Here is a 12,218-nt window from a genome sequence, read left to right as displayed (position 1 = left end):
CAGGGTTTAATTTTTATTGTTGCAATTTGTAAGAAATTAGAATATTTTATGAGATACTCATTAGCCATGAGAGGGGAGGGCAGGGGGAGTGAATTCACTTGTGGAGCTGAAATTGTAAAGATTCCATTGATTTGTACATTTATTCCAGCTTCTTGTTGGAGCCAGGCTTTCATTACTACTACTGTAGTTAGTGCCAGCTCTGTGCCTCGATACTACTACTACAAGATAATAATAACAAAACTGGGTTGTGAGACGCTGCGAAAGGATCTCTCGGTGAAGGGGAGTTAAAATGGTAAATGCAGTTCAGTATAAGCAAGTGTAAAGTGATGAACAGTGAGGCAAATACCCTGTTTCTCCTAAAATAAGACATGGCCATAAAATAAGCCATAGCAGGATTTCTATGCATTTGCGAAATATAAGCCGTTCCCCAAAAATAAGCCATACCCCGAAAATAAGCCATAGTGACGTGGTACCTCCCATTAAAACAGCCTGGAGAGGCGTGGCTTTGCAGCGTACCGATGCGACACGGTTAAAATAAGACATCCCCTGAAAATAAGCCATACTGTGTTTTGTTGAGCGAAAAAAAATATAAGACGGTGTCTTATTTTAGGAGAAACACGGTACCACCCATTTTTTCATATAATCCAACATGCCACTCACTCAGATGGCTTTAATAGCAGATGAGACAAATTCACAGAGAATAAGACTGCCAGTGATCATGGCTAATCATGATCAGTGGCTACTGGTTGTGATGGCTATATATTGCCTCTGATTCCAGTTACTGGGGAGACATCTGCCTGGCCACTGTGAGAATAGGACTGATCCATCTGGGTTCTTTTAAAGTTCTGAGGCTTGTAAAAAAATGATAATGGTTCCTGAATGAGGATCCAGTTTACACTTAGGTGAGCTATGGTTAACCATCTGAAGGCAACTTAAAAACTGTGTCCCAAGGAAATATAGAGCTACTTAGTGGCTTCTCAGCATCTCTGCAGCATTAGTATTGGTGGACAGGCTTGCCCATGCCAAAACCCCTTTTTGTTTTTTAAGCTCCAATTTTGGGAATAACTTGTGAATTATCCTTTGCCCACAGATTTCTGTCCCCAACCCTCCCCACAGACTTCTTCTCAATAGGAACACAAAGCTAATGGTGCGGGGAGCTCTTTCAGACTTGAAAGAAACACTGATCTCTTCAGCTCAGCTAGGGGGCTCTTTGTAGATCCTGCTGCCTCTCAGACCGTGCTGGCAGAAACCTGCTTCTGCTTATGGATAGGTTTCCCTACATTGGGGTCCAATTATGTATGCCCATATATCCATACAAGGACACATTTTATTAACACACATTCTTTCTAATATTATGATCATTCTTGTCAGCTAATGGGCCTTGAAAGCCTGTTTTCAGTTTCATTTACATTCCAGGATGCAGCAAGGCTTTGAGTTACCTCGTGTCCTCGGAGATTAATAAGTTGTAATGATTCCTTCAGTGATTATGTATCTTATTATCCCATTAATGGAAGTTGTTATTAAAACCATGACTCAGTTTAAAACATATTGGGGAGCTACTGCTTTGAGTTGTAGATTGCTTAGGCTGACTTAGACTTGTTATATTCCTTACAGATAGAAATATAACGTGCTAAAACGTCTCCAGAAGCAAAATATGTGTGGGGTGGGGGTGTTAAGTTCTGCTGCTTAAATCTCATCTGCTCACATCACAAGTAACATTAGCTGATTGACAGGTGAGCGGGTTGGGGTTTTTTTTAGTGGGGGAGGTGAAGCCTGGTGAGCCAAGATTGGCCCATAGATTGGAGGTTCTTCATCCCTGATTTAAGGCCTTGAAAAAAGTTTTGTCTACCATTTCCATAATAACACGAGAAGAGCACTGCTTGATCGCACCAAGAACCCATCTTGTCTAGCATCCTATTTTCTGGAAGCAAGTACTTAGTGAGCAATTTTCCACTGCATGAAAAAGGAGCATCCATGCTGTTTGACAGGCCAAGTATTCATACTTTGGACCAGTGCTGTTTTTCTAGAAAAAGAGGTGCCAGAACTCACCGTGAACACCTCCCTTGTTCTCTTATAATGGCAGTGGCACCCACCTTAGAGGTGCCAGAACTGAGTTCCAGCTGAAAAAAGCCCTGCTCTGCATGATAATAAATTTATCAAGATAAAAGCACACATTTTTGTCCTTTATTCTTCAGCATATGGGAAATGGGCTTTCTCTCTTTCTCTTTCAGAGAGCCTCATATATTCAGTTTTTAAGAGATTATTAGTGTGACCTTTAAAATGTTTGCATTGCATCCAAATGGCATTTTTAATTGTGCCGCCCCCAAGGGGTATCTAATGAAACTGAGAATTTTAAAAATCAGGTTTTTAAAAAAACCATTCTTCAACCACCTCACAACACTCCTATTTCATCTTATTTATACTGTAGTTTCTGTTTGGGCTATAGAAGTGTAAAGTGCAACAGGGCAAAATATACTTAACTGGTATTTCATATGAGCATCATTTTTATTGCCGATAAATGTACATGTAAAATGTGATAAAGGTCTCAGTAACTATTGGTCAGGACTTAATGAGCAACATCACCTTTTGATCTGAGCCTTTACTGTCTATGTGAAGAGGAAATATTTCCTCTAGGAGGTGTTGCCTTCATTGATTGGATATGCCATGTGCTTTCTACTCGGTTTGTCTCAATTCCTACTCCACCACTTTGACCCAGTTTTGTCCTGCATATGATGTTTCTTTCATGAGATACTAATCTAGTAAAAGAAGGAGAATCAAAATGTTATAATCAGTATTTTGGATCCTGTATTTCTTTTCCTGAACAGAAAAAGAATTCACATTTATGGAACAAGGCTTTCCCATGTCCCACCCACAAATAGTTTGACATGGAATATTGTGCCTAGGGTTTGCAGATGGAGATGGGAGTTGTTGGATAACACCCACTCACACAAACACACACCCTTTTTCAAAGGAGCAGAGAAACAACTTAAGCGCCAAGCTGTTGTCTTGAGTGCAGGGGTGCCAATTTGAATAAAATATTGTGGTGGCCCAGGTAAGCCCTGCCCCTCATAATTAATCACATGACACAGTGCGCACGCACTATTTGAATGGTAATGCCCATCAACTTTGTAGGGGCCCAGCCCCCTCAAATATTTGCTTGTGGGGCTGAAGCCACCACGGCCCCATGGCTTCTTTGCTTGAGTGCTAGCATTTTAATTACCACAGCGTTTGCTAGTTTTACAACACCAGTTAATAGACGGGCTCAAATCTTTATCCTGTTTCAAATTATAGCTACTGGGTTTGCCTATTCTGCTTTGTACATCTGGATTTTATTCTATGGGCTCATATTTAACATCAGTTTCCATATTGTGAACTTCCAAAATCAGATAGGGCAAGATCCTGAGCTTCCCTACCCTCTCTCCCTATGGGGTATTTTTGACAGGACAGCGTAGCCTTGATGTCAGGTGGCCCAAGAAGCCTTGCTTTGGGCAGCGATTCTAGTGGGGCTTGCTGTAAGCACTGATCAGTGATTGCCATGTAAACAAAAAGACACCAAATTCGAAAAATGCAGCCTTTCTGATGCCAAGGAAGAGTTGGGAGCACTCTTAAGAGCATGTTCCCAATTCTTCTTGGTTTTTGTTGTGGCTTGAAGTTTCCTGCACCTGTCATCTTGTACGACATCAGGCATGTGCTAGCTAGAAGGCATGTGATTTTCCCCAAACAGCCTGGCAGGCCAATCTCCAACGCCATATTAGGCCCACAGGCCAGAGGTTGCCAATCCCTGCCCTAAATCAAATAAATTATTGCCACCTGCTGAAGCCCCTGCTTCCCATGTCAAAGTTCCAACCTTAGTTTTAATGCATATGTAGTTTGCACAAGATACACATTGATTCTGCCTTATGAGCAATTTTTCTAATTTTCTGGTTCTTGCCTTTCAGTTAGTCAGCAGCTGATAAACCACATCCACCAGTTTCTGGAGAACAAGGGGCATCTGTTTTATATGAAGAGCATCGACTGCATAAAAGTTTTCCGAGAGGAAGCTATTAAGGTAACGCGCATGTGGAAACTGCACTCATTGCTAGAGAGTAGGGGGATGATGTGGCTCTCCCTCAGACTGAAAATACGCAGCGTTAACAGTTGAGACAGCATCAAAAAGGATGCACAGAATTAAAATGGCTATGGCATTCTGGAGGCCTAAAAGACACCTTGGTGTTATATATTGGCCTTTTGGCCTCTTCAGAGTTTAGACCAAGTTCCACTGGGGCTTTTCAAATGTGGAAAGACAATACCTCTGACCTGTTAGATGAAAAGGTAGCTGTGCAATTCCCAAATAACTTCTTGAATAAAGCAAATCACAAAAAAGACAGTGCTGCTTTTTGAAATGTCATTTCTTTAGTGACTCACCGCGCATTAGAAGTTTGCTTCTGAGTGAGGCCAGATAAATGTGCAGTGGTTTGAAATGCTACCCCCTCACCCCCATTTATTCAGGCAGAGTATTATGATGAATTAAGAATATGGTGTCACAGGTGTCATGCTAACTTTTATTCATCGCTGTGATTCCTTTGTTATCCTTGTTGTTTCAGCTGTCAGAGGTGCAGTGCTTTAATGATTTTCTGCAGGCCCTGAAAAAGAGAGTGGAAGATAAAAATTTAACTGATTTCTGGGAGACTGTAATACAAGGTATGTCAGACATTATTTACAATGTACGGTGCAAGGGGGAGGAGAGGAGTGAAGCTTAGAGGGAAATCGAAAATTGCATGATTGTGCTCACAATTCTTTCCAGAAGAATGAGTAGACTGAATGCCGACCTGTAGTACATCTCTGCAGTGAATCTATATTAAAAAAACATGTGGTTTTTACCGTATATACGCGAGTATAAGCCGACGCAAATATAAGCCGAGGCACCTAATTTGACCACAAAAAACTGGGAAAACTTATTGACTTAAGTATAAGCCGAGGGTGGGAAATGCAGCAGCTACTGGTAAATTTCAAAAATAAAAATAAATACCAATAAAAGGCTTGGAAAGAAAGGGTCTCTTACAGGGAGGGCTCAGGGGGTAAGGGGGCATATTGTGGGTACATTTCAGGGGGCAAGGGGAATATTCTGGAATGGATTAAGGGGGAAGGGGGCAGATTCTGGGAAGGTTTCAGGGTGGGTGGGGCATATTTAGGGAGGGCATGAGAGGCAAGGGGGCATATTCTGGGAAAGTTTCAGGGTGGGCAGTTTCTAGGGTGGGCAGAGCTGGGTTGGGCAGGGGTTAAGAGGGAAGGCTTGGAAAGAAAGGGTCTCTTTACAGGGAGGGCTCAGGGGGAGGGGGCATATTCAGGGAGGAATTAAGGGGGGATTCTGGAATGGATTAAGGGGGAAGGGGGCAGATTCTGGGAAGGTTTCAGGGTGGGTGGGGCATATTTAGGGAGGGCATGAGAGGCAAGGGGGCATATTCTGGGAAAGTTTCAGGGTGGGCAGTTTCTAGGGTGGGCAGAGCTGGGATGGGGGCAGTTTCTAGGGTGGGCAGAGCTGGGATGGGGGCAGTTTCTAGGGTGGGCAGAGCTGGGATGGGCAGGGGTTAAGAGGGAAGGCTTGGAAAGAAAGGGTCTCTACAGGGAGGGCTCAGGGGGAGGGGGCATATTCAGGGAGGAATTAAAGGGGGAGATTCTGGAATGGATTAAGGGGGAAGGGGGTTGATTCTGGGAAGGTTTCAGGGGTGGTTGGGGCATATTTAGGGAGGGCATCAAGGGCAAGGGGGCATATTCTGGGAAAGTTTCAGGGTGGGTAGTTTCTAGGGTGGGCAGAGCTGGGATGGGGGAAGGAGTTAAGAGGGAAGGCTTGGAAAGAAAGGGTCTCTTTACAGGGAGGGCTCAGGGGGAGGGGGCATATTCAGGGAGGAATTAAGGGAGCAGATTCTGGGAATGTTTCAGGGGTTGATAGTTTCAGGGTGGGCAGTTTCTATGGTGGACTGAGCTGGGATGGGATGGGGGCAAAAGCAACAGGCTCTCTGGGGCTGAGCCGGCTCGCGCGCCTGCTCATCCTCCTCCTGCTCCCGCTACCTCTGTTCCCCTTCGGGGAGAAGGGACGGGAGGAGGAGGAGGAGGCGATCCTCGCACAGAGCAGTGACTGCTCTGTGCAAGGCATCGGAGAGGAAAAGCATCGAGGAGCACTTTCTCCCCACTTTTCCCTCCCTGATGCGTTGCGCAGAGCAGGCACAGGATCATAGAGTCTCAGCGCAGTTTCTACAGTGGGCAGAGCTGGGATGGGCAGGGGTAGAGCAGGCACAGGATCATAGAGTCTCAGCGCAGTTTCTACAGTGGGCAGAGCTGGGATGGGCAGGGGTTAAGAGGGAAGGCTTGGAAAGAAAGGGTCTCTTTATAGGGAGGGCTCAGGGGGAGGGGGCATATTCAGGGAGGAATTAAGGGAGCAGATTCTGGGAAGGTTTCAGGGGTGGGTAGTTTCAGGGTGGGCAGTTTCTATGGCGGACTGAGCTGGGATGGGATGGGGGCAAAAGCAACAGGCTCTCTGGGGCTGAGCCGGCTCGCGCGCCTGCTCGATACTTGTCCTGCTCCCGCTGCCCCCGTCGCTACCTCTGTTCCCCTTCGGGGAGAAGGGACGGGAGGAGGAGGAGGCGACCCTCGCACAGAGCAGGCACAGGACGAGGGATCAGAGAGCAGGCACAGATGGGGGATCGGCAGGGCAGGGGAGACAAGCAGCAAGAAAGGATCCCTTTCTTGCCGCTTGTCCCTTTGCAGCCGCCCGCTTCACCTGAGTATAAGCCGAGGGCGGCTTTTTCAGCCCAAAAAATGGGCTGAAAAAGTCGGCTTATACTCACGTATATACGGTAATTTTATTTTATGTACAGTATTTAGGGGGGGTTGACAGATCTGGAATGCATTTATTTCCCTTTTTGTTATGTCCCCCCCCCCAGTATTTTACTTACCACTGTGTCTAGTTGTATGCATTTACCTTACTTTGTAGATCTGGAATGCATTTGATATTTTCCTTGTGTGCCATAAAAGGGGATACAAAATAATAATATATAATACATGTATTTTGTGTTTTTATCTTGTATTTTTATGCTGTGAACTGCCCTGAGAACTACAGATGAAGGGTGGTATGCAGATTTAATAAAGTCATACCTCAGGTTACGTACGCTTCGGGTTGCGTATTTTTCGGGTTACGAACTCCCATAACCTGGAAGTGTAACCCGCTGCGCGCGTGATCCACGCATGCGCACAAACAGTCTGTGCGGTCTGCGCATGCACAGAAATGTTACTCGCGCATGTGCAAAGCACGTTTTTCCAGTTACGTACATTTCGGGTTACGTACAGCGACCCAGAACCAATTAAGTACGTAACCCGAGGTACAACTGTACTTAGATTATAATAAATAAAATAAAAGAACATTTGCACTGAAAATTGCATGCAGACACTGGGTTATATCTAGCAAAGTCATCCCATTAGGACAAGTACTTCCACTTGTGCCACAGAACTTCCACTCTTCCACATCTCCCACATTGCTCTGGAAGATTGGGAACCCTCAGTACAGATGGGGGTGGGGCACACGGGAGGAGGTCCCATTGCATAGGTGAAAGCCCTTGGGCTAATGGGATGACTTGATTGTATAAAACCCACTATTCCAAAGCAGTACGTTACATTGATACCACCGAGCATAGGGAATTAAGCAAAGGTGTGCCATGCCTGAGTAGTAAGGCAAAAGCCAGAACATTTTAATAATCTAAACATGAGTCTACATATTCCTATATTGGCGGCAGCTCAATGTTCCTGGTTCCTGGCCACATACCCACGCCTTCCACTGATGTCCCCCTCTCTCCCACAACTGAGTATTCTAGAAACTAGTTGGTCCAGGGAAAAGCACACACCTTGAAATGTTTTTTTTTAAAAAAATCTATTACAAACATTCATTAGTTGTTTTTATACATCGTGGTACTTGAGAGTTTTTTGTGAGAGCTGTTTTACCCTGTGGACCTCAAAAAACCATTAGTTTTGTGACTGTAAAATCTTCTACTTCCACTCGGAGAAAATTATAGTATGGTACTTGTCTTTTGTTTGATTATTCATAGATAGAATTTCCTTGATCACCAAAGAAGAAACTGAAGGAAGCTCTCTGACAGCTGAAGATGCCCAAAAGGTATTGGATAGAGTGCCTTTTATTTTTATTTTTTAAGAACAAAATATGTGGATGTCAGGGAACTGCCTCCTGGCCTGCTGAGGGGAATGGAAGGTCCGTTAGCATACAGAGAGTCCCAACGTCAATTGAGCAGCAGCAACTCTTCCAGCGCGAAGAGCAGCCACAGCTCCAGTGGGGAGGAAGGGGAAGGGGCCAGCTGGGAGAGGAGAGGGCTTGGAGATGCTGCAAAGAGCCCCAGCACCTCACCTCACTTGGCTGGTCAGGAGGGAAACACGCCGTTTCCGGCGCCCCAATTGCGCAGAGGGGTGAAACGTAAGGAGGGTAGGAGGAGATTTGGGGTGCCGAAGTTCTTATGCTGGGGATGGGGCCACTCCCGGATTCTGCCAGCGACTGAGACAGACATTCTTTTTGTAGCTCTGCACTGTAAATAGTTTGCACAATAGTTTGGGGAGAACGAATTCCTATGCCCCACAAATAACCCAGAGGTGCATTTTAAATAAAAATACACATTCTACTCATGTAAAAACACACTGATTCCCAAACTGTCCGCGGGCCGGATTTAGAAGGCGATTGGGCTGGATCCGGCCACTGGGCCTTACTTTTCCTACCCATGACTTAGAATGAAGGTGTGGGATTGCCATTTTTAAATGATACTAGATAAATAATACATCCTACCTGCATATAATATCTAAAACTTTCTCCCTGGTGCTCTAGTTTACTATATGCAGGGAGCTTTTTACATAGGGAAGCATTGTGCCCCTACATTCTAAAGTGGCACAAGCTACTCTTCCACCTCCTTTCTTGCTGATTCTGCTGAATAGTTTACCCAGGCATTGAAGTTGATTTATTCAGCACATGGAAAGCCATTTCCCATGTAAGCTTGTATCCCTCTTAAATGCACTGTGTGTCATGATATATTTGTATGTAATGCTAGCATGTGAGCAGGTCACATAATCTAAGTCACTATTCATGGGCACGAGGTAAGTCCATTTACATGGGTAAGAGCTTACCCCTTGGCCCACATCTTGTATTGAAGGGAACTTTAATTCCTTTCCTTGGGAGAATTGTTCTCTCTAAGGCAGTATATTCATGAAAGAGCACAGGTGGGGAGCGTTTTCCTCTTCAGAACACAGAGCTGCAATGTTATAAGAACAGCCTTGCCAAGCACAGCCTGTCGTTATCTCAAGGAAGGTAATGGATTTCAGCACAACCATTACGTGTAATTTTGCTTCTGCATAAATGTAAAACAGATCTTGTCAGGAAAGAATAAAAATCAACTGCTGATACTCAGTGCCTTCTTGATGGGAAATAAAAAGTTTAATTTTGTTGCTAAGCAATTTCTCATCCTCAGCGTCTTCAAGACTCTGATGTGTTGTTTACATCTAATTTAGTGCCGAGATGCCACTCTAGAGGCCTTGGAGCAAATATGTAACTTTCAGAAATAGCATTTTACCCTAATTAACTATGTAAAATGGGATCTGCTCCAGTGGAAAAGGGCTTTTAAATTTGACAACTTGCTTTTACTTCAATATTGCCTGTACAGTAATAGTTTTACATCCACAGTGTCAGGGAAAGAAGCATGCAGGGATGATGTGTTGAGACTGTGCAGTCTTCTCAGCTGTATAACCTTAGCAGATCCTTGATGCTTTCTGCTTGAAAGGCCATAGCAGCCTTAAGTTAAACATTGTGTAGAATAACATTTGCCTGCAGCTTATGAAACACTGGCCTTTAGACTAGTTACAGGTAGGTAGCCGTGTTGGTCTGCCATAGTCAAAACAAAATAAAAAATAAAAAAATTCCTTCCAGTAGCACCTTAGAGACCAACTAAGTTTGTTTTTGGTATGAGGTTTCGTGTGCATGCACACTTCTTCAGATCTTCAGGCCTTTGGACTGTGATGCAACTAGAGCAGCCATCATACATTGTGATTTTTTTTTTTTTAATTTGGGGAGCTGCAGTTAGAGCATTTGTAATTTTTTTTCTGTTGCTGGAAATTTGAATTGGATTAAATTTGTGGCTTTAAAAACTTTTCTATGCTCTGTGGCTGTAACTCATTTCTCAGTTTAGAGATCTTAAGTGGTTGAAAGAATTTAAATGGGCCATTTTCTGAGTATCAAAGGTTGCAATAGAATCATATAAGAAACTGCAGAACAAAATTGAAATTTGGAAAATTTAGTCAAATGTAATTTGCTAGCGTACTTTTACATACTGATTTGTTTGTTTTGTATTGTTACTCTAATATTTATTTATTTATTTATTTGGCTGTATTCAATTTTTTTAAGTTTGTTCTAATTTCATTTCTTCTATTACTATTCAATGTTATTGGTATAGATAATGAAAAATCACAATAGAATTCCCTATTTACATTTGAATAACTGTTTGTTTATAGTTCTTGGCTCCCAAAGAAAAGCTCACGGAAACTTCACCAGTGGCAGATGATGGTGGCGGCGATGTTGATGATCTAGTAAGTATTTTAAAGAATTATTCCAACATGATTACTTTAAATAACTGGATTGTACTGGAGGATGATGTGGGTGATAAATATTCATGTTAATGTGAAGTTTCTTACATTTCTGTATCCCAGGGAGTAGGTGGGTGGGGGAGGTGGCGGCTGGTGCAGTATGAGGCAGACCCAGCTCACTAAAGCCGCTTTATCTGAGCCCTACCAGATTTGAATCAAGAGGTCGTAAAATATTTTCTCTTCTTATCTGGCAGTGGTTCTCAAATTGTGGATCAGGAATTAAGATAGGGAATTAATGGATCACTCCCCATGCCCTTGGAATAAATGACTTAGGGTCAGGGTGTTAGTTAAGAGTATGACTAATGTTGGTTGTCACCCTCTGCCTGTAAGTTCCCTGTAAAGGCTTAACATTTACAGACTTCCCTTCTCTAAACAACCTCCGTACCTGTGGGAAAAGCTGCTGGGTCAGAAAGGATTTGGCATTAAGACTGAATCGAGCCTTCTTGCTTTTTTTGTTGTTTCTGTAATGAATGGAGCACTGCCACAAACTATATCATAGTAGTAAATCTCTTTTACTTAAGTTTTAAAAGGCTGTACATATTTTTCTTCAATAACCATCGCTTTGTACGTGGCCTGCACAAGCTTTAGCCTGAAATTGATGGCCCCGTTTTCAATTCTGCCATTTTGCTTTTGCAGCTGGACATGATTTAAGTGGATGGACAGCGTCTCGGAATGGGTGGATCTGAAAATGTTTCGAGGCTCCAGAGAGAATGACATGGGTGGTAAAGAAAGTTGTGGCCAGGAAGTCCTGTGTAGATACTCTGACCCAGAAAGAGGGTACTGGCTCCAAGGAAATCTCCAGGATGGAGCAAATCTTCATTTTCTCTAATTTGTCACAAGTTACCAAGGCAATGCATTGAATTTTACCTGCTCAGTCTCCATTTAATAAGACAGATTCACATTCTTTGAAAGCAGGTACCTGTTGTTGTCATATGTTGGCCTTTGTTATAGTCACAAGAGATTTTGAGGCCTTAACCTCACTGCCTGCGGAGGGAATGCTGTCAGAATGAAATCCCAATAGACTTCGTATCCAGAAATATGTGTGTCTTTCTGGCATACTAACAGAAATATTGTCTGTTCATGAATGCCGCAAACACCTGAAATACCAATGAAGAATTAAAAAAAATTCCAAAGATTTGTACTCATAAACTGCAACCCAGAAAAGCCTCTTGAGTTGCAAATGTTTATCTGTTATAACTCATATTTTATGTGTCCTTTCCAATGCAGCACCTTCCAGGTGAATCACAAGCTTATACACAGAGGTGGTGCCAATTCAGAGTTTGCATATCTATGCTTTCAAATTGTTAGAAGCAGCTGCTGAATATCCCACGCTACTGCTCCGTGGGTTCCTTCATCAAGCCCTTTCTATTTGTCTTTTGTAGCCAACAGAGCTCTAGTGTTAGTTGTCAGCAGTTGAAAGGAATGAATGAAGCTGTCAGCAGAGGACAAGAGTGGGAGCCACAATGACTGCATCCTTTCCCCCTGCCTTGGAGCATTTAACGTCACAACCACAGCCGGTGGTACAGACACAGCATTCCTTCTGATGTTGCCATACC

General features: G+C 43.5%; 1 protein-coding gene across 2 annotated transcripts in view; it reads left to right on the top strand.

Annotated features, from left to right (window-relative positions):
- XRCC5 (X-ray repair cross complementing 5) overlaps window positions 1-11,906 on the top strand; it is a 38,611-nt gene extending 26,705 nt beyond the window's left edge. Inside the window, exons 17-21 of one of the 2 annotated variants that reach the window (XM_033161544.1) lie at window positions 3,939-4,048; window positions 4,584-4,680; window positions 8,076-8,143; window positions 10,531-10,605; window positions 11,299-11,906. In XM_033161544.1, the coding sequence (XP_033017435.1) occupies window positions 3,939-4,048; window positions 4,584-4,680; window positions 8,076-8,143; window positions 10,531-10,605; window positions 11,299-11,313 (365 nt within the window). In that variant the 3' untranslated portion in view covers window positions 11,314-11,906. Of the gene's footprint in view, window positions 1-3,938; window positions 4,049-4,583; window positions 4,681-8,075; window positions 8,144-10,530; window positions 10,606-11,298 lie in introns of those variants that run through there. The other variant, XR_004427425.1, reaches the window with a different exon arrangement.
- The last annotated feature ends 312 nt before the right edge of the window (window positions 11,907-12,218 follow it).

The sequence above is a fragment of the Lacerta agilis genome, chromosome 1 (genome assembly GCF_009819535.1).
Source record: "Lacerta agilis isolate rLacAgi1 chromosome 1, rLacAgi1.pri, whole genome shotgun sequence".
Classification (NCBI taxonomy): Eukaryota; Metazoa; Chordata; class Lepidosauria; order Squamata; family Lacertidae; genus Lacerta; species Lacerta agilis.
Note: the sequence above shows the minus strand (reverse complement) of the source record. Positions and strands in the feature narration are given on the sequence as shown.